General features: G+C 42.7%; 1 protein-coding gene across 1 annotated transcript in view; it reads left to right on the forward strand.

Moving 5' to 3' along the window:
• Positions 1-737: 737 nt before the first annotated feature.
• ERICH3 (glutamate rich 3) overlaps positions 738-24919 on the forward strand; it is a 64570-nt gene continuing 40388 nt past the window's right edge. The window contains exons 1-6 of the mRNA XM_084637182.1: positions 738-956; positions 14712-14805; positions 16574-16699; positions 18565-18654; positions 20305-20433; positions 24119-24280. Of these exons, the coding sequence (XP_084493308.1) occupies positions 937-956; positions 14712-14805; positions 16574-16699; positions 18565-18654; positions 20305-20433; positions 24119-24280 (621 nt within the window). The 5' untranslated portion in view covers positions 738-936. The remainder of the gene's footprint in view (positions 957-14711; positions 14806-16573; positions 16700-18564; positions 18655-20304; positions 20434-24118; positions 24281-24919) is intronic.

The raw sequence follows: 24919 nt of genomic DNA on the forward strand, positions 1-24919 counted from the left end.
CCTGTGGTGCCTGATCATTTTGGTTAAAGAAAAATCCTAAATAGCTGGAATTGTACAGAACCAGGCACCTCCAACCGCCTTCCTTAAAACCTGAGAGCTACCTCCCCATCCTCATTTACTGCTGTCTGGCTGCCTCCCCTTCCCGACGGTCTGACCCTTGCTGAGCATTATGACTCGCGTGATCTGTAGGACACAGAGAACTCCCAATGATGCCCATGACGTGTGAACGCCTGAGGGCCAGGACTGCCTCATCTTATATGACTGGAAAGCTTTATACCAAGGGCGGGCAGTGCAAATCAGTACTAATAGCCCAGCTGACTGCTTGGATCAAGAGGAGGTGCCGCCCCGGTGAAGGGCAAAATGATCAAGGAGTCACACTTAGGACAGAGCCCATGTTACTCCTCTGCATTTATTGCCCGCCCGGTGTTTGAGCTCTGCCGGGCACCGTGCTGTGAAATCCGGGGCGCTGGAGCCATTTTTGCCAGCCGCAGTATCTCAACGCTTCCGCCAATGGTCCCTGGCGGCCGCTCAAAGAGGAGAGAGAGCCCTGGGTCTGTGCGTGCCCGGGTCCGGTTACGGGAGCCTGGGGAACCCGCCTGCAACACAGCACGAGTGGCAGCCCGGCGGGGCCCTGGGAGAGAGGAGAGCCATTGGGCTAAGCTCGCCTTTCTGCCCGCCCCCTCCAAAGCATCACCACGTGGTCCTCCCCTAGCAACCGGAGGGGATGTCTTGGTACAGGCAGAAGGCTCGGCAAGCGGAGGCCGGAGGGGTGTTGGCTGGGTTGGGGTGTTTGCGTTAGGGAGGTGTGAGGCGCAGCTGACCGCACTCTCTAGCGTGAGCGGTGACAGCTGCCTCCTCCTAAGCACCCGGCCAGTAGCACAGCGATCTGCAGCTCACTTTACATTTCCTGCACGGTCCAAAAGGCATCCTGCAAAAATGAGTCACCCTCACCCTGGGTAAGTGAGAACTGAAGTTTCCAGCTATGAAGCCAGGGGGTTGGGCCAGCTGTGCCTCCACTGGCTGGGGAAGCCGAAGGTGGCAGGTTAATTAACGAAGAAGGGTTGTGGGCCGATGCTCAATGGAAGGAAAACGGTTTTCAAGCACACCAATGTACCTTTCCGATTATTCTTTGCTGAAGATTCTGAAGCCCTTTATGTTTTAAGATGTAATTTGCTTTTAAATAAAGAATTCTCACAAGCAGTGGCCGTCTCAGGCATCAGACCCTCAGTCACAGGAGTTGGTGGCCGCAGGATAATGTCTGCATGGAAAATTAGAATTAGAAAAAAGTGCTAGTTGGGAGAGCCAGGGCTAACCTATTGCACCCATTCTCCTGGAGTGCTGCAGTGAGAAGGAGAGTGGGATAATTTAATATTAAAAAGCTGGATCGACACTAGGGCTTCTATATCTTTGTTCTTTAGGTTTACTTGTTTGAACAGAGATTTTGACTCTCTTGGGGTCTCTTATTGTTGCTTAACCATTGCTACCTCTTACTAAAGAACAACTGCAGTCCTTAATAGAAAAGGAGAGGAAAAAAAAAAAAAAAGACCCAAACCAATAATAGGAATCCAGTATTCTCAAATTCCCTTCTGTGTTACACAGTGGAATGTACCTTAGGTTAGTTCCCCACACCCCCCAACTCTGGGTAACATCAGAAATACAAATAGTAGGCAGCTACATCATAACTTATTTTACAAATAATTTAAATATGCTCTTTCCTTCTAATAGTATCTGTTATACATTTTAAAGAGTTGAACAGCCTAGTTAAAATCAGTTGATGTTCCTCATGTTTGAAATAAGACTCTAATCTTTGTTTATGGTTATTTGGCTTTCTAATTAATTTTATGGGAATAATGGAATAAAATTCAGTGAAGCAAACAACCTGAAAGAATTTAGGGCCTGATCTTGCATTCAGATTTAGACAAAACTCCCAATAACTTTAGTGGTTAATAATATATACACAGCACTCTATCCTGCAATAATCTATGCAATTGAATAAGTTAACTCAGGAGTGCAGGCATCATTGAAGTCAAGGAGACTGCTCACATGAATTAAAATTACTCTGCTTTATAAACCTTTGTAGAACTAAGCCCTTACCTGGCATTTCTATCTAGAGCTCATGCATAGTTTCAAAGCTCTTTGCAAAGGTGGGTAAGTATTCCTATTTTATGTACGGGGAAAAAGATACACGGAGAGGTTAATGCCAATGTTGTCGAAAGCATCCCCTATTTTGGGTCCCGCAGTTTTTGGGTGTGCAGCTTGAGACACCTAGGCCTGATTTTGAAGATACACACAGCTCCTGTTGAAATCAATGGGAGCTGCAGGTATTCTGGACCTCTGCAAATCAGGCCCTATTTGTTGAAGTGACTTGCTCAAGATCTCAGTGCAAATTAATAGCAGAGCTGGCATTAGAACCCAGATTGCTGAATTCCCATTCCTGTACCTGTCCACTGGACCTGCTGTAAAAGGTGTAACTAGAACATGTTTTTAAATTACCACCAAACTCTTTGAAAACATTTGTATCCTGTATTTATGAATCTGTGGTTTGTACAGTTGATAGGCTATAAGCAAAAATGTCTGAAACCCCCTTGTTTTTGGAGGGTTGTGTGGCATGAGTTATTGCACAAGGGATTCTTGTTATTACAACCGGTGTCTATTGTAATTAGGGCTACAGACAAATGAATGACTCAGTCATGGCTGTCTTAATATATTTCTCAAAATACTTGTGAAATAGTCTGATTAGACTGGCTATTCATCTGTTTGGTGAAAACAGTGAAAATTACAGCACTGAATAATTAAGATTAGTGACTATAATTTAGGGAAAATATACTTAATAAATGAAGGCATTTTCAACAAGAACAATATGAATGGAAAAATCTTTAATGTATTCTGTCATTATCAAAACCACAACTCCTTAATGAAACAGGGCTGCATTATGAAATTTCAAAAGCTAGTATTCAAATATTTATATGTAAAGCTTATTTAGTAAGTAAGGGTCTGATCCACAGCCAGCTAAAGTCAGTGGAAAGGCTCCAATGGATATCAGTGGGCTTTGTATCAGATCTGAAGACCTTGCCTTGCGCTTGCAAACATTTAAGTAGGGTACGTAAATTTACTCATGTGAGTAGTCACACTGATTTCACATTGACTCCATGGAGTTATCATGTGAATAAAGGTATGCATGTTTTTAAGTATTTGCAGGATTGGGGCAAAGTGATTAACCACCTGCCTGTTGACTTCAGTGGGTTTTGGATCAGCAAACCAACATGTTACAGCCAGTGTTTAAAGTGGTCTTTAAAAAGTGTGTGTGTGGGGTGGGATGTCTATCATTTCCTGCAAAAGTAAAAAGCAACATCACATCTGTTCTGCTTCTCCAGCCCCCACATTAATTCTACGCCCCTCCCTCAAGCCTCCCCTCTGCTCCTCCCACAGCTCCTAATGTTCTTTACTCTCCTCTCTTGGTGTGAGTGGGGTGTAGCAGGGTCTCCTCTCCCTCTGCCCAGGCCTGGTGTAGCTTGGGAGTGGGAGGAGCAAACCTATTGCTTACAACAGGGGCGGCCAGCCCATAGCTCCGGAGCCACACGCGGCTCTTCAGAAGTTAATATGCGGCTCCTTGGATAGGCGCCGACTCCGGGGCTGGAGCTGCAGGCGCCCACTTTCCAGTGTGCTGGGGGGTGCTCACTGCTCAACCCCGGCTCTGCCACAGGCCCCACCCCCACTCCACCCCTTTCTGCCCCCTCCGCTGAGCCTACAGTGCCCTCACTCCTCGCTCCCCCACCCACGAAACAGCTGATCAGGAGGTGCAGGAAGGGAGGGGGAAGTGCTGATCGGGGGGCTGCTGTTGGGTGGGAGGCACTGGAAGCGGGGTGGGGGAGCTGATGTGAGGTCTGCTGACCTATTACTGTTGCTCTTTGGCAATGTACCTTGGTAAATTCTGGCTCCTTCTCAGGTTCAGGTTGGCCACCCCTGGCTTACAGGAAGGGAGAAGCTGCTGGACTCTTTCTGCTGTCTCCTCCAACTCCCCCACCTGTGAGAACAGCTTTGCCTACTGAGGGGAGCAGGAGACAGCACTACCTGCAACAGCACTGGTTGGCTGCTCTTCCCCACAAGATAGGACAACGGGGAAAGAAGCAAGTCACAAGGGTTTTACTCCCCAGGCAGGGATGAAATGTATACCCCTCAGCAACATTGTTCATGATTTTATAGATTTCTATCATATCCCCCCACCCCCATCATTTCTTTGTTCTAAGATGAACAGCCCCAGTCTTTTTAATCTCGCCTTGTATGGAAGCTGTTCCATCCCCTTTTGCATTTTTGTTGCCCTTTTCTGCATCTTTTCCAGTTCTAATATCTCTTTTGAGATGGGGTGATCAGAGCTGCACACAGTAGTCAAGGGGAGGGTGTACCATGGATTTATATAGCAGTGTTATGATTTTTTCTGTCTTATTATCTATCCCTTTCCTAATCATTCTTAACATTGGTAGCTTTTTTGACTGCTGTTGCACATTGAGCGAATATTTTCAGAGATCTATCCACAATGACTCTACGATCTTTGTCTTGAGTGGTAACAGCTAATTTGGACCCCATCATTTTGTGTGTATATTGTTGGAATTATTTTTTTTCCACTGTGCATTACTTCACACTTACCAATATTGAATTTAATCTGCAACTTTGTTGCCCAGTGTAGTGAGATCCCTTTGTAACTCTTCACAATCAGCTTTGGACTTAACTATCTTGTGTAATTTTGTATCATTTGCAAGTGTGGCCATCTCACTGTTTCCCCCTTTTCCAGATCATTTATGACCCTGGTCCGCTGAAGCAGGCTGCTGCTGAGATACTGCCTTAGGGCATTTTGGCTAGGGACAGGTGAAGAGAGAATCTCCCCAGCAAAGCAAAATTACAATTCATCTATGGGGTTTCAGAGTTATTTCACAAGATTCTTTTTCAACAGATGATCCCTTCCCCACCCCAAAAATAGAAACCAACCCCAACCCCATCTCAATCACTGGTCACATTTCCTTCATGTAGCTTAAGTTCATAAACACCAAATGATATAACCATCTTTAAATATACAACAATATGATCAAGGCAGCTGTTCTGACTTTGGAGTGCCTTGTCCTGGCTCATAGACAGCAAAATCTATTTCTCTGTGTAGGATGAGAGTAGCCCAGCTCTGTGTTGGGTAATAAGGCTCAGCCGCACATGATTATCTCAGGTCAGGCAGACACTCCCAGCTGGGACTCTGAAATTCTCTGCTGCTGGGATTTAACATCAGATTTTCCTTCGGCAAAAAAGCAGCCCCCAAAAGCATACCTCTGGTTTGGCAGGGCCTCCTGTGCCAAGGGACATTGTGACTAGGGACATGATGGCTGCAGAGCTTCCTTAGGGGGATGACAAGATTCCATTTCAGGCCTGATTCTACAAAACCTTACTCACTTGAGAAGTCCTGACCTCCCCAAGAAGTAGCTCACAAATCACTTCAGTGGGACTTCTTGTAGGAGTCAGGGCTGTAGGATTTGGCTCTCTTGTGTTGCAGAGTGTTGAGTAAGCTGTTGGTGGCTGATAATTAATGCATAAAGATAACATATTTCTCTTAGATTTCTTCTGTTTGCAAGATAAATAAGAATGGGGAGAGTCCCTGTATATCACCAGCTGGAAATAATGCAAGATTCCATAGCTTATTAAAATTTTTATTAAAGCTGAGAATGCATCTCCATCATGGCTAGAACTGTTTGTTCTCATTATGGTTTAAGTGGAAAAGTGGCAATAAACTGCAATTGTACAATATAAAGCAGGAATTGTAATGCCCAGTGACTCTACCAATCAATAAATAAGGCATTGATGCTCTCTTAGTCTGTTTCTTTGGTGGAATATCACTAACTTAATTACACCATGAACAATTAACGGTGGAGATTTGATTTATAAAAATAACATTAGAGGCCTACACAGACTTTGTTCAGATACACTTATGAATCAATACATATGGTCATAAAATCATTACTACAGAGACAACATTGTTTGTTTGTCTCTGAGCTACAGTACATAATACATTGTAAACTGGTAAACACCAGATATTGCTGAAAAATATCTGGCACTGATGTTGCAAATGAAAACCTTGTAGAGTAGAATATTCCAAGTGAACAATCCCTTAATTCGCTAAATGCTCAGTGGTGTGGTGGTTTAACCAGGCTGTGCTGGGTGGCTGGGTGAAAATGACATGGTTCTATTGAGTACCCCAAGGCAGTAAAAGAAACTTATCTGAAGTCATGTGCAATATGAATGAGCAGCACGTACTCTGGTATTTGAATAATTTAAGTCCCCACTGCCACTGAGAGAATTATTGCAGGGTATTTTGGAGAGCTGCAAACTTTGTTAGCCTGATAAATAATTTTTAAAAAAGGCAAAATTCTGTGTGTTGGTTTTTATACAATGTACTTGTAGCTGTGTCGGTCCCAGGATATTAGAGAGACAAGGTGGGTGTTGGTTTCTAGGCTTTTGTCCAGTCTGAGTATTTGTACTTTATTAATTTATTACTTAATGGAAAGAAGGAGAGATGGCTCCAGTGACAGTAATTCATTTGCTTTAACAGGCTGTTAAGATATTATCCTAGCCGTGTAAATGATACCAAAGTGTGAGTGGTAAGCAAATGAAATGATGCATATCCTGGATGATGTAAGGCCAAGCTGTCTGTTATAGGCATTTTCCCCGGCCTTCAAACAACTTTGCTGGAAATGGAGCATGTTAGCAAATTTCTTGAGTTTACTCTAGGCCAGATTGTGTATGGTCCCTGCACAGGTATACAAAAGTGTGGAGAGGGTATATGATTTTTATGACCATTTTTATTAATTGGAAAGTATATGTGAACAAGGTCTGTGTAGACCTCTAACATTATTTTGATACATCAAATCTTCATGGTTAATTTTTCACAGTGTAATAAAGTTAGTGACATTGCATCAAATAAACAGATCAAGAGAGCATCAATGCCTTATTTATTGATTGCTAGAATCACTGGGAATTTTTTGAAATTTTTGTCTAAACATTTTAAATTTTTTTTTCAAATTCTACAAGCTCTAATTCCTTATAATAAGCAAAATAAAACACTATTTACATTAAATTGTATTTGTACATTGAAAAAGTACAGTAAAGTAGGCCAGGGGTTTTCCATGTTTACTGTCTCTCAGTGACTCCACAGCAAAAAGTTCTTTGTCCTGAGTATTATTCCACGACTGGAAGTTAGTTAACAAGTTAACTCATGATGCATGAGCCAGAAAATAATCCAGCTCAATCTCCTGTTTATATTTTGCAGTGCTAACAAGAATCACAAGTAAAATAAAAGAAAACAAAAAACCCTTGCTCAGCAAAGTGAGCAGAGATGACTCTGAATATGTGCAGATCTCTCCCATGGTACTTCAAATAGGAGGTGCTGGCTGTAGTGCATTTACCCATAATTTCCTTTCTGTTAGGCAGCATCCTCTGTCAGTTATTTGCCTGGCTGCTATTTGCCACTGTACTTCAGTGGTTCTGCAGGCAGATAGGGACAAATTCATAGCTGTGAAGGTTCTTTTCTCAGTGGAGTCACTGAGGTGCTGCCACACAAAGTGGGAGGAAATGGAACTTGGAAATTGCAGGGATAGCGCATGGCCTCTGTGATATGAAGTCCTACTCGTTGGGGCATGTTGCTTTGCAGGGAGCCCCAAGTGATTAGGAGCATGGCCACAAGACCTTCCCTGCACTGATCCTCTGCTGCTTCCTTCCCTGGTTGTGTTGGTTGCATGAGGCCTGAATTGTGGCTACTCTTGGACACAGGATAAAAACTTATATGGATCTTTCTGGAATGGCAAAGCTAAGCCTTCTGTAGTAAATACCTGAAAAATGAATGCAAATATATGGTGGTCTAATTTCCTAGCGTGGATGCCTTAATAGGATATTCATCTCCTGTCTTTCAGCACCCAAATAGGCATTTACACATTAATTGCCTAACTACTGACCTGAATGTTGACATGTGGGATTTGGGCATTCTAATTTGGCCAATAGAGAGATTACAAATCAAAAATAAATACAGAATGAAACAGTGAGACCAATGAACTGGAGAAAAAATAGATATAGCAAGTAACATAGCACATATGAAATAGCAAAGCAAAGGGAACTATTCATAAAATTTCAAGAGGAGATGGGCTTTTGAGCTTTTTAAGTCATAGTAATAACAAGCTAGGTGAATATACTTGTAGCAGAAGACGAGTGATACTGTCTTGTTTGTTGTGTCTCTGTCACAGATTGTTCACTTCTGCTCGATTTTCTGCATCTAACCTATGCACTTTGTCACCCGAAGCTCCTTTATGGAGGACATTTATATGTAGTTTCTTAAATAGCTTGGTCTTTGGGATGTGGCCTTTAAAACATAACAACAGCAAACACACTACCGTCTCCTTCCCCACAATATTTAGGAGTACAGGGACTCAGGAATTGCTATACTAGATCAGATCACTGGGCCATCTCATTCAGTATCCTGTCTCTGACAGTGGCCAATACAAAGGGCTTCACAGGAGGAAATCCTACTGTAGTTTGTCTTGGGAGAACCAAGGGAAACCTGCTTCCAGGGAAAGTTTCAGCCTAACTCCGCAAAGTTAGAGGTTGCCTTATGCCCTGAAGCTAATTAATAACTTGCCATAAAATATTTGTTGGTATCTAAACCTAAGTCTACAGTGGTGCGATATTGTTACTTTATCTTTCATAACTGTTTCCCTGCTTTTTTCCACCACAACCGATAAACGTTTTTCTGAATCATATCTGGATATGATTAGTGAATGAGCTGGAGATAAATAGCACTCCATGGAGTGTCTGGGAGAGGTAACGTGAGAAGACTGCTGCTGGTGCCCTTGTCACAACAATGAATACATTCTGTCTGTGCCATAGGTAGCTTTCAGCACCTGAGAACACAAGCCTAGTCTGAAGTTCAGGTCTTTCAATAAATGGTGTGCCTTTTCATTTAGAGGCTAAGGTCTTACATGGAATACATTCCATTAGAATGATATGCATGCACACAGTCCTTTTGGAGTGCTAACAGGGCCTGATCCAAGGCCTACTGATGTCCCATTTATTTCAGTGGGCTTTGGGGCCAGCCCCTACACAGTGTTAGTATGGCCCACTTCTGCATAGTCGTAAGCTATAGAAACCACCCTTGGCCATGTAACCAGCTCAGTATTTACCAGAGGTTGGATGACTCTCATGAGCAAGGCTTTGTAGAATCAGGCCCATACTCCATACATGTGACTCAAATCTGAATTAAAGTTGATATCTCACCATACTGTATGGGTCAGTTATGTGCTAATTTGTTTTTACAAATCAGACCCTAATTAGGGTAGAAAGCACAGGCTTTGGGTGGGCACTATGGGCCTGATCCCAAGCCTCTTAAAGTCAGCACTTTCAATGGGCTTTGGATCAGGCCCCAAAAGAACATCTCTGCCCCCCGCCCCTCTCCAGTATACAATTGAACTTTGAATTTGAATTCAATATTTCTGAGGAACTGTCTGTTCATAATTAAAAGAAGACTCAAGAACATAACTCTACCAAGAGCTAGGTTTGGTGCATGCCCAGAGATCAGTTGTAATCTAACTTGTTATATGACCCATGAAATACTTAATGGAAGGATATTGGGTTAAGTTTCTCTTCTGTCTTTACTAATATGGTACAGCATTGCCAACTGATTGTGTAAATCAATACTTGGCTATAATCCGGCAGTTTCAAATGCAAAGGCAAACAAGGGATAAAGAAAGTAACATAAAACAGTTGCTATAGTACCGGTGTTTAATCTCCATGCATAACATGGTAAACTAAATTGTTTGCTCAAAGTTTAATTTGTCTGGTGTAGGCTACCTGTGAGATTATTGTGAAACCAAAAAATATATTGCACATAAATCTGTTACCTTCCTCATGTTTTTCTTAGGATAATTTTTATTCCCCTATCTCCTTGAGAGCTCTTTTGTATACAGTACTTCACCACTGTGTAATAGAAATGAAGCCTGTGTAAACCAATTGAAAGTTACAGGCAAAAATGTACAGACCAGCTCAGACTGAAACAAACCCAACTATTCAACAGATTACTCATTCATCATGTAACAAAATACCTTGCACATCTTCTGTGTCTTCCATCAGACTGCCAACGTACTACACAGATGTTAATGAACTAATTAGTCTCACCTTTCGCCTCTGTTGAGGTAAATATTGCTAGTCCCATTTTACAGAAGGGGGAATTGAGAAACAAGGGTGCTAAATTTTCATAAATATGTACTAATAGATGCCTCAGTTTTTGGTGCCCAATTGGGACACCTTGGGTTACATTTTCAGAACTTCCGAGCACCTGCAACTCCTGTTGAGTTCCAATGGAGCTGTGAGCACTCAGTACCTTTGACAATCAGCCCCTAGTTATCTCAGACTGGGCACCCAAAAATGGAGGTGCCTACATTTAGTGGAGACTTTCCCAAGGTCAGCCAACATGTCTGGGATAGAGGCAGGCACAGAAGTCCCATTTCTTGGCTCCCTGACCATCCTTCTTGACTTGTCGTTCTTTCAGTTTTTCATTGATTATTAAACAAGAGACACATGCATTTGTTTATTCTGGATGGTCATGTGCATTAAAAAGGATGTTTAATACATAGAAAATAGAGATGGAAGAGAACCACTAGGTTAAATTATCTTGGACAGATTCTGGACCAGAATGGGCCCCCATTGTGCTTCTCTAGGGACATGAAGGGGACTTGAAGTTGCCCCAAATGGGGCTCTATGACACACTGCCCCCAAACCACTTATGTAGGGAATGAGTTGGGGCAGAAGTTAGTGTAGCCCAAGCACTTTGCACTCCATCAATCATGAGCCAGCACAATGGCCTGTAAGGGGCTGTTAGAAGCAAGTGCAGTTTAGAGCAGCAGTCATGAAGCTGCTCGCATTGCACTGGGGCTGAACCATTCCCAGTACAGGAGGAAGAACAGGTGATGCAAAGCCATCTTGCATCTTTTCCTCATGTGTATCAAGTGTAGCTCAGTGCACCTGACGCTTGAGCTCTCCCCTGTTCTGCTATCGTAGTCTTGTTCCCTATAGTACATTTTTAAGCTCTTTGTTGGGCTGTTCTAGTTTTAAATGTCCCAAGTAATGGATTTTCCACCTTTTTCTCTTGGGAGAGTGTGCTAAAGTCTGCTTGGACTTTATTTACTATTCCACACTCTGGAAGGAAAATAATTTTCTGATATTCAGCCTACTTATTCCTTCTGTCATATTTAATCCCATAAGGAATCAATGAGTAAGTGCAGGTTCGGAGTCAGGAAGTCTTGAATTATAATAATGGCTCTGCTGCTGACTCATTGTGTGGCTCTATACAAATCTCTTTGCCTCAGTTTCCCCATCTATAAAATGATTCTCATATCCATTCTTCCTAGGGAAGCTATAATTAATGTTAGTTTAGTATATTAGAACTATCATGTATGCTTATAAATGCTGTGTATTATTACTATCCTGATGCCACTAAGCTTGGTTACACCCTAAATAATTCTCCATTCCTTAGTGCTCACACACTAAAATATGTGTAAAGGTTTATTATGTACACCCTTACCGTTCACTATATGTATTTAGATTGAGCTTTTCATTGGAGTCTAAGTGAGTTAGGAGCCCAATTCCCATTTAAATTCATTGGGATATGGCTATCCAGCTTCCTTGGGTCTTTTAAATATCCCAGTGTTAGCTTCTGTAATCATCTATTGTAATTATTACTAGTTAAAACAAACAAAAGGAAGTACTACTTCACAGAACACAGTCAACCGTTGCCAGGGGATGTTGTGAAGGCCAAAATTATAGCAGTGTTCAATAAAGAATTAGGTATGTTTATGGAGGATAGGTCCATCAATAGTTATTAGCCAAGATGGTCAGGGATGCAACGCCATGCTCTGGTTGTCCTTAGCCTCTGATTGCCAGAAACTGGGAGTGGACAGCAGGGGATGAATCACTCAATGATTTCCTGTTCTGTTCATTCCCTCTGAAGCACCTGGCATTGGCCACTGTCTGAAGACAAGGTACGGGCTTGGACCATTTGTCTGGCCCAATATGGCTGCTCTTATGTTCTTATGTAGTTATTACTTATATTGCAGCAGTATTTAGGAGCTCCAGTCATGGACCAGGGCCCCATTGTGCTAAATGCTGTACAAACACAGAACAAAAACATAGTCTCTGCCCTGAAGAGCTTTCAGTTTAGGTAGCTGGTCTCCTTAAAATCTCAAGGCCACAGTGCAGCACAGGAGAGATGGGATATCTAACTGCTTTTTCCTTGCAAGGTTCATATTGTACTTCAGGGTGGGCTGTTCTTTATCTTGAGCTTTCTAGGCTAGTAGCACTTACATTCTTGAAAGTCTGGTGACAGTCTTTCACCATGTCTTCTTCTGTATTAGTGTTGGCCTCAGATGAGGGTCCTTGCCCAACCTCTTGGGCACGCAACATATTCCTTGACCAAGGAGAGTACAAACCTGATCTTCCAAATATGATAATAAAATTTGATATCAGTTTTTGGAAGGGACAGTGGGAAGGCCCAATATTCCCTTTCATAGTATCTGGTTCTGGTTTAAAATATGTGTCTGCAGTTCTCAGGATGTCCGTACAGCGTCAGGTCCAGATTCTGATTCATGCAGATAGAACAATCATAAGAGATGAGTGTGCACATAATGCACGTTGGCCTTTTGTACCAGCTCTTCAGTGGCTTGTGGAATAAATTGACTTCCTTATTTAGCTGGAGAGTCTCAGCCTTGCAGAGTGGATCTAATGATTTTCTGTAATGGGCTGTAGCTACAGTGGGGGAAGACAGAAGGAGCAATCTCACTATTACCAGCTGCACTTTAAACAGTACAAACAGCTGCCATATAGTGAGTGCAGACTAAAGCATAGTACCATAGCATCATGAGCTAGTAATGTCATGAAATGTGTGAATATGATGCAGTGCAAATTCTTTGCAGATGGATTCAGGCATATTTATATGGGGCATGTAGGACTGTGTGACTTGTTTAAATAATATATTCTAGAAAGAAGCATTGATGTACATTTGAATTTTTTTAAAACAGCTCCTAAAATAGGTGGGACAGATACTAATCCTATTGCCATGAGTTAGTCATCTCATCCCATACAGAGCTTGAGTTCTGCCACTTTTAAGGCCAAATGCAGGACACATTTCTTTTAAACAGGCCTTTCCTCATTAACAAAGTAGCCTGCTGGCTTGGCAACATTTCCTCCTGGGAAACAACCACTTAGCTGAATCCTTGTGGAGAAAGTGTTTTAAAATAAAGAGAAAAGCTGGGCTCTTCTTTTGGACACACACAGCTGTGACCTTTAGTTTAGAAAACTAAATGTCCCAAGTTATGTCTATAGATATTGCAGTAGTGGAAGAATTAGAACTAGAGATGCTGTAGAAAGACAGATGGATTCATAACTACAGAAGAAACACTCAAGAAGAATGCTAAGGTAGAGACATAAGCTAATCAACCATTTTTTGAAAATAAATTTGCATCCTGGACTGACAACTTGTATGTTAATTTTCAAACCAGCACAAATAAAAATGGTCCAAGGTTTGTTATAGAAACAGTATTTATGGATGCCAACGACATGACTCTCCTGGGTAGTGATAATATGGACACTACCTAGAAAGAGGAAAAAGAGGGTGACCTAGAGAAATGTTATACAGAGCAATAGAAAAAGAAGGCAAATCCCTTAACAAGATACACAGAAGCCTGAACATATCTGAAATAAATGGTCGAAATTGGTGGATGCTCTATGTGCCTGATGTTGCGGGAGGAAAAAGAAAGAAAGAGACTCATGTTCTTTATATTTAGTGGGGCTAGAAGTTGCTGTTTCAGTTGTATATATTGAAAGAGGCAGATTCTCTGGTCTGCTAACTCCGTTTTGGGCTACGTAAGTAGCACAAAGAGGACTTAAATCAGCCAGAGAAGGCCCCCTTGTGTATGTGAACCCTGGTTGTATAAAGTGGGCAGAGACTGCATAGCTGCCTTATGCACCATCCCCTTCCAGTGCCAGTCTAAAAGGATGGAGGGTGCATGTTGGAGGTGTGCTGGGGACAAGGTGAGGGGTGCAAGGAAGCAGATTTCTACTCTGCTTGATCTTCCATTCATGCAAATTAGAACTGTGCCTCTGTAACTCTAGCTTGCACCGGGTCCAGACATGTTGGAATTAGAGAGTTGCAACTGGCTCATTGATACCTTCCCGCCCAATCTCGCTGTACTCAAACTCCAAGCAGCCAAATCTGGCCCCAAATTACTTATGTGTGAATGTTCATTGGTGCTATGGGTATGATATTAAGCTACCATAAATCCAATAATTTCTTACTCTGGCAGACCTCTCATGGGAATTTTGTCTGAGCAAGAACTGTGGCCTGGGGTCCACAGTGGAAACAGTCTTTACTGGTTGATATTTTATTTAATGTTGAGCAAACAAAGGGCCTGTGTATCACAGAATGAGTGATTTCTGGAGAAGATCTAAATCTCTCATGGAACAGGGGGATGTTACCTCTATGGCACATTTGAAAAGGTTATTTATCTGACAAAATGCCTGAATTGTTTCTTCAAGACAGCACTTTGTGCATTTAAATTTTAGGTAGATAATTTATAACTTCAACACTAAACTCTGGGTTTTCATAATGTCTCCATGGTGGCTTCATTTATTGGTTTCAGGTCACTCGCAACCTACAACAGCCTTACAGACAAACACTTGGCTGGATACTTCAGCAATACAAGGATAAGACGGCATCTTCAGCGATCAGGGCTGGTAGGCTTCAAAGGCTCCCTTTTTGTTATTTTTACCTCACACTGCTGGGTATTTTTGCTTTTCAGTACAGAGGTAGGGTAGCCACTTTTAAAAATTTGCCCATATAGACAAAAACATATCATGGTGTCATCCCATGCCAGCATGATGTAATGTGATCACATTTTGATGCTATGTAAGTTCATTGCATTACCATCCAACATCATAGTGCGATCACATATGGCAGGACCCTATGGGATTTGGGGTCCTGTAAATATAGCATGGTTGTGGAACACAGAGCTGTGGTGCTAAAATCTGGACAATCCTAGAGCATCGAGGGCAGGTGCTAATCCTGGGCCTGATACTGCAGTGTGCTAAGTGGCATCAAAGACTTCACTGGGAGTTGACGAATTTGCAGTTAGCACACTATTGGAGGTACTTAGCGCATTGCAGCATTGGAGGCTGAGGGATGCTCGTCTTATTTAAGATGCACAGCACCACCATATGTGATTGGGCTCTAAAAGTGTTAACTCATTATTGGTAGGGGGTGTGCGCGCGACAAGGCAACTGGTTCTGTTCATACCACGGGTGAGAGACAATTCTCACAGTTAAGATAGGTATTAACTTAATACAAATCATTCATTTTCTCCCAATTTAATATTATTGGATTAAATTAACAATTTTTGGAGACTGGAGGAGAGGACACTGTGGTAGAATTCCAGCAGGAAAAATTCCAACAGCGAGTAAAAAAACATACCTCCTAATGACCCAATTCGGATTTTCTAGTGTTATGAAAATTCCTCAAGTGACATTAGCAGCAGAATAAAACTGCTTCCGAATGCTGAGGATCCTGAACTTTGACTGGCTCGGGATGAACTATTAACTGAAACGGAGGCATGGTCCCTTAATAATAAACATGATTGTCTATCAGTCATCTGTCTTCATGGTGGTGGAGACCGTTATTGGCATGGAACAATTCTGTACCTAAACACTGGGTGATCTTAGCACAGCCCTGAGCTTGTGGCAGAGTTGCAGTAAGTCATTACCACACATGAATGGCAGTGCATTACCACACAGTAAGGCTGCTATTAAGACATGTCACTGTACTTGTATTTCAAATCTATTGTGAGGAGAACTTTTCTTTGAGTGATTACAATAGATCCAGTATGCCTTTGTTACATATTTCTGGTTATTCTTCCCAGAATCTGTAAGTCATAGCTAAACCCTATTAGATGATTGACTTGTTTTTAAAAAAACAGTGTCAAAGTTAACCTATTGCCTATAAAGTCGGTTATTAAATTCATAAAATTCCAATTAAAAATTGGGTTAATACCTTCAATTTTATTTTTCAGCAATCTCTATTGTCTCTAATTGTTTCATGCAGTGTTGTTGTAGCTGGGTTGGCCCCAGGATATTGAGAGACAAGGTGAGTGAGGTAATATCTTTTATTGGACCAACTTCTGTTGGTGAGAAAGACAAGCTTTTGAGCTTACACAGAGCTCTTCTTCAGACCTCCATGCCTCTCTGTGCTGCCTTCAGACCTGAAGAAAAGCTCTGTGTAAGCTCAAAAGCTTGTATCTCTCACCAACAGAAGCTGGTCCAGTAGAACATTCTGTCTCACCCACCTGGGCTCTCTATGGTATCTAATGGACGTGGCACACATAATAAAGGTGCAGAAATGGTGTATGCATTCAAATAGTTTTGCTCTCCTTTTGTACATGGCTTTGTTTAGAATACACCTTGTTCTCTCTTCTCTTTTTCTCTATGTTTATATTTTATTTGCTTATGGCAGATCTCAAGAAGTGGGAGAATAATATCTGAGAAGGAGTATCGGCTAAATGCTATGAGGAAGGATCACCAAAGATATGTACGGGAATGCCTAGCTCAGGCCATATTTCACAAGGTCCTTGACATGGAGGTACGAACACATTATCCACGTATAAGCCTTTTAGAATAGTTCCTTAGTCATGTCTAGGGGCTGTTTACTAGTGCTGGTATGCCATGGGGCTGCCCCTGAGAAGAGGGGTATTTGGTGGAGAGGAGGGCATGGAGTCTCCACTCTTGATGACTCCAACCAGGAGAATGTTTTTGGAACATCCCCAATCTCAACAGTCTGCCAGGCACGTGAAGAGGAGAGGAAGCTACCTCAGACTCAGTCCCAAGGTCACAAGGGTCAGATAAATCACAACGCCTCTTGTGTGCCAAAAGATCTAGTAACCTCAGTGTATTGCTACTTATCAGCTTTTGTTAGAGCTGAGAATTTGAATAATGTTATACACTCTTCTGTGTTTTTCTGAATGGTGGGTCTGTGTACAGCACAGCTCTTTGAAACTCTCCAGCCCTCACCATCTGTAGCTCAATTTCCATTTCCTAAAATGAAAAAAAGATGACTAACATTTGTTTAAACACAATTATCTCCATCATCATGTTGCATTTAGCTCCAGCTCACTGTCCCCTTAAAGATTCTGAGCTTCAACTGATCCCAAGCTTCAGCTGCAAATTCCAGCGGGTTGCAGAGCCTGGCATTTAAATAGCTGCCCTCGTCACTCTTGTTTGTGTTGCCCAGCTTGGCTTCTTAAACAAATATTCAATTAATGGTTTTCTGATTAACACAGTTCTTAAATCTGAATATTCAAATAATCCGATTCATTGTTCAAGCCTGCAGTTGTAGTTTCAAGCATTGAATCATCTGCTTCAGTCCTGTTTTTGAGACCACAAATCTTATTGTCTCCACCAAAGAACACAACATTGGAGTAGAACATTTGCCATAACTAGATGGAATTAACAGACTCTAAAACTGTCAGTAACACCCCCTCTCCCCCCCTTCCTCCGCACACACAGTTTTTGGGGCAGTGACTGTCATTATGTTCTGTTTGCACGGTGGCTAGCACAATGGGGTCTTGGTCCAGGTGCTTGCTTCCTAATAAATATCAATTAGGGGCAAGATTCTCTCTTGCCCTCTGCTTCCACACTGAGGAATAAGACTGGTCCCCCTTCCGCCCCCTTGGAGTGCAACCACTCCTCCTTTCCCACGCAGCATTCTCTAGGAAGCCGAGACTCTCAGTTTTCCCCACAAAGCATTTGTTTAACTGGTACCTAAGCAACGTGATGGATGAAACCAGACCCAGTATCTTACTCAGCAGCCCCCTAAATCTCTGTCTCCGGGCCTATCTCCAGCCTGCTTCCCGCTAGGTAAGTGCAGGGTCTACAAGATGGCACTGTGCAACAGCTTTGCTCCCTATCTGCCCCCCCCCCCCGCCCCTAGAGTAGGAGGAAGGAATCAGTTACAATTATAGTCCAGTAGCAATTACTTGCTCCTGCTGCCCCCCCTCCCCCCGCCCCCGGTGAAGGTAGATTGCAGTGTCATTTCCGCAGGCACATACCATCTCCTATAGGAGAGCGGTTCAGATTAATATAAATAATTAAACACATTGTTTATGGCTGTGGTATTCGCTAAACAGATCGTCATGCAACTTTTCTAAGCAAAAGAAAGGAAAAAAAACCTACCAATGTTCCCTCCACTCATACAGTTCTGCCCTCTGTATTCTACCCTGGCAGGGGGAATAGCCTCTGTAGAAGTAAAAGCTGACTGGGCCCCTATAGCATTCAAAATGTTAATGTTGGGAAGGGAAGGATTTTCACATGCTGAAGTGTAAGGCAAGTCAATGATCATTACAGGGCAGTGATCAATGGGTGTAATAACCAGGAGGGCAGATGAGAAGTACCCAAAGCTGGAGCTCAGCCTTGTTGTGTTCACTGACACCTCATTATGGTAATTAATAGGATTTCTTGCACTGGCAGCGTCATCATCAGCTAGAAATTAAAAGAAAACTGGAAAATGTTGTGAGGAAGGACCGGGTTCAGAGAATCAAGGTAAGGCTGTGTCACGTGAGTGTACTGAGCACTTGGCAAACTTGCCGAGGCGAGTAACGCAGAGCAAGATTTTTATCAGAACCAATCCCATGATGGTATAGAGTCCTTTCAGGGGTCTTTATCCTGGAACCACTGTGTTTGGGCTCGACTGTGCAGCCACTGGACTTGTGGAAATCCCACAGAAGTCAGTGGCTGTTCTAGCCAGGAAGCCATAGACCTCCCATGGCAAGAATATCTCTCTAGCTGAATTTCTTCAACTCCTGGCTGAAGCACTTAAAAAACCGTACTGGGGATCCCATCTTCTCAATCAGTCTTTTATTCTTTATCAGTAAAAGAAGTCACACACAGCAGAGGGCTTGCAGTATTGCCAATCCCACATGTTCAAAAATCATGAGATTATATAAAAATAATAGATTTGGTGGTTTTTTTATTTGTCTTCCTCTTTTTGAGCCCTCAGGAGTCACATTTTGAAGCTTTCTCCACAGCCACAAGGGCTAGAAACTGACTTTTTCTTTAAGAATGAAGGCTGAAATCATCACATATCCACTTGACTCCAGGAGCTGGGGCTTTAAGGAAAACAATAATTATTGTGAGACTCATGACAAAATCATGAGAGTTGGCAACACTGGGTATGTTAAGAAGCTGTCTGGTTCTTTGATTATGTGCAGAAAGAAATGCAAACCTTTCAGGCATTTGAATTTCACTTTTCTCTGCATTCCAGCTGCAACCAGAAGAAGGAAAAATAAATGAAAATACCAATCCTGTAATATTTACAGCCTCAGCCCCAGTACAGGAAGTACTGGAGAGAAGCTGTGATTTAGAGTCTGCCCAAGTTTGTATTCAGGACCTTTATGGCACAATGCCTGCCGCAGTGCTGGATTTTGAACTCCTGACCAGAAACTAACACTGCTCCCCTCAGTGGGAACCCTATGGTTGGTGTTGGTTGTCTTCTGTCCCTTGGGGTTAATCCCCTTAGGGACTCAAGAGACAGGCTGATGCAGGGAGGTGTAATTTACATCTTTCTCCACCATCTTCCGCTAATCTGGACAGTATCTGATCTGGGATTACACATTAAAAGGGATAGGGGATAAAGGCACATCCAGCCCTTCACTGCCAGAGTTAGAATCACCACAATATGGAGACTTTGAGAAGGAACAGATGTCAAAGGAAGGAAGTAGGGGATTGCAGAGGCTCCTCTAACTTTAGAAAAGAAACGGGGCTTCAAACAAAACAGGGTGTAAGAGGCTGAAATACAGAGGGAGAGGGCAGAAATTCAAAAAATACACAGAAACAAGGGGAGGAGTAGTAGAACTGATGGGGTTCAACAGGTGTTTGGACAAGACTAGAAAGGGAGGGAGAAGGGAAAGGGACAGAAAGATGGGAGAGAAGCAACAGGCCCAGGAATCAAAAGGAATGGGCGATTCTCATTGTGTCTTTTCCTTGCTTCTCTCCCATTCTATCTATCTGCCCCTTCCTCCTACTCTGGTGTCAGACCTGGATCTCTTCTTCCATTTAAAGGATAATGACGTAAGCTCCTGCCAAAGCTGATAGTTATTCACAGACGCAGAAGGCTGGTTCAATGTTCCATGACAGGATATATAGCCTCCTCTCCCACCAAGAGCTCATATGTATAACTTTCTCTTCCTCTAGGTGGAACGATCAAGAAGATCAGTGGAAGATATTAATCCTCTGCTCTCTCCACACCCACCTGCTGCTCCAAGGAATCACTACGGACGCCATGCTTTAGTTGATGGAGAGCAATCCAGTCCTTCTCAATCGGTGAGTCTTATCCAACACCCCGAATCCTGCACCATTCTATAGACACCTATTACATCTCTACTTTGTAGCATTGACTGGCCAGACTGCCCCAAAGGGAGTAGGATCAGACCCTTATTGAGGGAAGTGGGATGTCAGTTCTTAGAGATACTGTTTCATGATAAACCTGTTTTCGTACCTTAATTCTCTCTTTTTGTTTGCACCACCTTCCAAGATCACTACAATAAGCATTAGAGAGACAGTGGGCATGTCTACTGCCACCGCTGCACATCTGCTGAAGATGCTCCATGCTGAGGGCAGAGTGCTCTCCTGTCAGCAAAGTAAAACCATCTCCGTGAGTGGGGGTAGCTCTGTTGGCAGGAGAAGCTCTCTCGCCGACACAGCACTGTCCACACCGGCTCTTATGTCGGTGTAACTTACGACACTCGGGGGGGTTGTACGGGGAGACTTTGGCAAACCAGTAAAGTGCCTGAAACCACTATGGCTTATTGCTAAAAGCAGCCCAGTCAGCAGGCTGTAAATTGGCCATTCAGCAGTCTCAGTTTAACCAAGGAAGGGGAGGGGGGTTGGGTGCCACAGAGAGGGCAGCTTGACCCCGTATACTTCCTGATAAGAATTTTTGTTGAAGTTGCTGATACATGCTGTCATAAATATAAAGGGAAGGGTAAACACCTTTAAATCCCTCCTAGCCAGAGGAAAACCCTTTCACCTGTAAAGGGTAAAGAAGCTAAGACAACCTCGCTGGCACTTGACCAAAAGGACCAATGAGGAGACAAGATACTTTCAAAGCTGGGGGGGGGGAACAAAGGGGTCTCTCTGTCTGTGTGATGCTTTTGGCCGGGACCAGAGCAGGAATGCAGGTCAGAACTCCTGTAAAGAGTTAATAAGCAATCTAGTTAGGATATGCGTTAGATTCTGTTTTGTTTAAATGGCTGATAAAATACGTTGTGCTGAATGGAATGTATATTCCTGTTTTTGTGTCTATTTGTAACTTAAGGTTTTGCCTAGAGGGATTCTCTATGTTTTGAATCTGATTACCCTGTAAGGTATTTACCATCCTGATTTTACAGAGGTGATTCTTTTACTTTTTCTTTAATTAAAATTCTCCTTTTAAGAACCTGATTGCGTTTTCCTTGTTCCTAAGATCCAAGGGTTTGGGTCTGTGTTCACCTATGCAAATTGGTGAGGATTTTTATCAAGCCTTCCCCAGGAAAGGGGGTGTAGGGCTTGGGGGGATTTTTGGGGGGATGACGTCTCCAAGTGGGCTCTTTCCTGGTTAGATTTGTTAGACTCTTGGTGGTGGCAGCAATAAGGTCCAGGGACAAAAGGAAAAATAGCTTGTACCTTGGGGAAGTTTTAACCTAAGCTGGTAAAAATAAATTTAGGGGGTTTTTCATGGAGGTCCCCACATCTGTACCCTAGAGTTCAGAGAGGGGAAGGAACCTTGACACATGCATTTTAGAAGAGAAGGATGTGCCCCAGGAATGTCTATTGGGGCCTCAAGGCTGCAAACTCTGGAAAAACCCACACCTGGTTAATCGATAATCAGAAGGAATCTCTTGCTTGACCATTGAAACTGCTTACTTAACAAGTTTGCTTTAAGGGAACATGTCATTCCATTACTAATATATGAATAAGGGGGAAAAGTTTGAGGTGGGGGGACTCTTCAGGACTGGACTCTCTTTCTGGATTAATCTTGTGTTCCCCACTGGCAGACGGGCTGCTGCTGTGCTACACTCAGCTTTGGTAATTATCAAGGGTTGGGGATATTTTACTAACCCCCTGTTGCAGATGTGAGTATAAGTGCTTGAGACTAAGTAAAGTTTAGCTTTAAGTGAAAGCACTCTTGTGTTGTCCTGTTTGTGCCAGCCATCTATTGGTTGGACGGCCGTGTCTCCCCTGATTTATTTTCTGACACCACCTCGCACAGAGTAAAAGTTACCAAGAGCTTTGGGTTGAAAGAACCCCAGATATGGTTTATTCACACCCCTGAGCGACATAACTTATACCAACCTAAGCTGTAGTGTGTACATAGCCTAAGTTGTCTAAATTATGGACATCTTTATCATCAATACCAAAGATGGGAGAATGGCTATAAGCGCATTATAATCATAAGTGGGCTGCATTGTTAACTGACAATAGAAAAAGCTAGATTATAGCCAAGACTTTTCAGAAGTGAATAGAGAGACATGGTGAGTGAGGTAATATCTTCTATTGCAGTGGTGCCCAATCTTATTACACAGGAGGGCCACATAAACCTAAGAACAATTTTGTGTGGGCCAAACAGATTCTACATATTTTAATAAGGGCTTGTTATGTTGGCATAAGTTATGTCACTGCGGGCTCTGAATAAACCATTCCCCTGAGTGACGTAAGTTACACCAACCTAAGAGCTGGTGTGGACAGCTTCTCCCGCCCATGTAGCTACTCCCTCTCGTGGAGGTGGTTTTATTATACAGCTGGGAAAGCTCTCTCCCTTTGGCATAGAGTGGCTGCACCAGATGTGTTACAGCAGCACAGCTGCATCTGTGCTTCTAGTGTAGACTAGCCCTAAGATTTAAAGTCCCCTGTACTGATTTATATTTTAAGTTCAGCGTGTTTCGTATGTATTTAAATAGGTTGTTTCTATGTACAGTATTGTCTATTTACACACTTGTGTAAACTAAAACGATGTAAACAAGATGACCAAACGTGACTGAACCAGCCATTAGTATATTGTGTTGAAGCAGGCTGCTGTTCATAAATCGGGCACCCCTGTTCTATTAGACCAACAGACGTCGGTCCATTAGAAGATATTACCTCACCCACCATGACTCTTTAATACCCTGGGACAGACACAGCTACAGCTACGCTACATACAGAAGTGAATAGTGATTTTCGGTGCTCCAGGTTTTGGGTGCCCAATTTGAGACCCCTTAAGGGGATGTGATCTTCAGAGGGAAGGTTTTCAGCTCTTTCTGAAAATCAAGCTTTTTAAATCTCTCTCAATGTAGGCACCCATATTTTCTCATCAGTTTTGAAAATCTTGATCAATAACTTTTTTGCGTCCTCAAGAGATTTGTATGTTGGGATTATGCACGTTGTACCCTGTTGTAAGCCCTGTTTTCATAAATACATGTTTCTACTCACCTTTATTTTACAAGAAAATCTACATGTCAAATTGCAAGAGCTTGATTAAATAACCAGTTAAAGGTTCATCTATAATTGTATTGAATCCCTTATTGCAGTGGTTCTCCACCAGGGGTACATGCACCATTGGGGGTACACAGAGGTCTTCTGGGGGTACATCAACCAACTCATCTAGATATTTGCCTAGTTTACAGCAGGCTACGTAAAAAGCACTAGCAAAGTCAGTGCAAGCTAAAGTTTAATACAGACAATGACTTGTTTATACTGCTCTATATACTATATCATTGTTTCTTAACCTGGGGGAGGTGACCCGTGGGGGGTCACAGGATGGGTTTAGGTGGGGCCACAAGTGCAGGGCCGGCTTTACGGGGCAAGCAGGGGCCCCACAAAGCTAAGATACACGCTGAAGCTAAAGCCCCATGGCCTGGGGCTGAAATCAGACTCCTGAAAGGGGTACAGTAGTCTGGAAAGGTTGAGAACCACTGCCTTATACTCCTAGGTTCTGGAATGTGCATGAATGTTCATTTTAAAAGGCTGTTCTCTTATTTCACTTGTCCAGTCTTCCTCTCCTCGGCCAAACACTGCACCAGGAAATATGCAACGCCCAGTCCGATTACAGCCACTTCCTGGATATCCCACAGCAGGATCCACACCCAAGACTTCTTCAAGATCCAAACAAAAGCTCTTGGAACTTGAACATGATCATCAGTTTCCCAATGGGGTTAGCCCTTGTTTTTTTATGAGAATTACATAGTTTTAGGAACCCATCAGAAAAAAATGACTTAAAAGTAGGCTAATACTGTACATCTCAGAATTGTGAACCACAGATTGTGTTTAATGCACAATTATTTATCATCACTTTTTTCCCTTATTTCCCTTCCTTTTGTTTTGCAAAAGACATTGTCCTACTGACTTCATATTCAGACCTGTATCACAGCACTGAAAAACACAGTGGATGCTTTTTTTTTTTATAGAGTAGTCTTTCTTTGCATATAAAATTTTCACTCTCTGTGGAGATTCTCTATAGGGGGAGTGCCTACCTCTTAACAGGGACAGCTGAGGGTATTTGTAGAGGATCTAGATGGCACTACTATGAGGTGGGTGCATAATTGGTTGGAAAACCATTCCCAGAGAGTAGTTATCAGTCATTCATAGTCAAGCTGGAAGGCACATATCAAGTGGGGTCCCACAGGGATCAGATCTGGGTCCGGTTCTGTTCAATAGCTTCATCAATGATTTCGATAATGGTAGGGAGAATACCCTGATAAAGTTGGCAGATGATGCCCTGCTGGAAGGGCTTGCAAGTGCTTTGGAGGATAGGATTAAAATTCAAAATAATCTGGACAAACTGGAGAAATGG

This window comes from Lepidochelys olivacea (assembly GCF_965140295.1).
Source record: "Lepidochelys olivacea isolate rLepOli2 genome assembly, chromosome: 8".
NCBI classification, from domain to species: domain Eukaryota; kingdom Metazoa; phylum Chordata; order Testudines; family Cheloniidae; genus Lepidochelys; species Lepidochelys olivacea.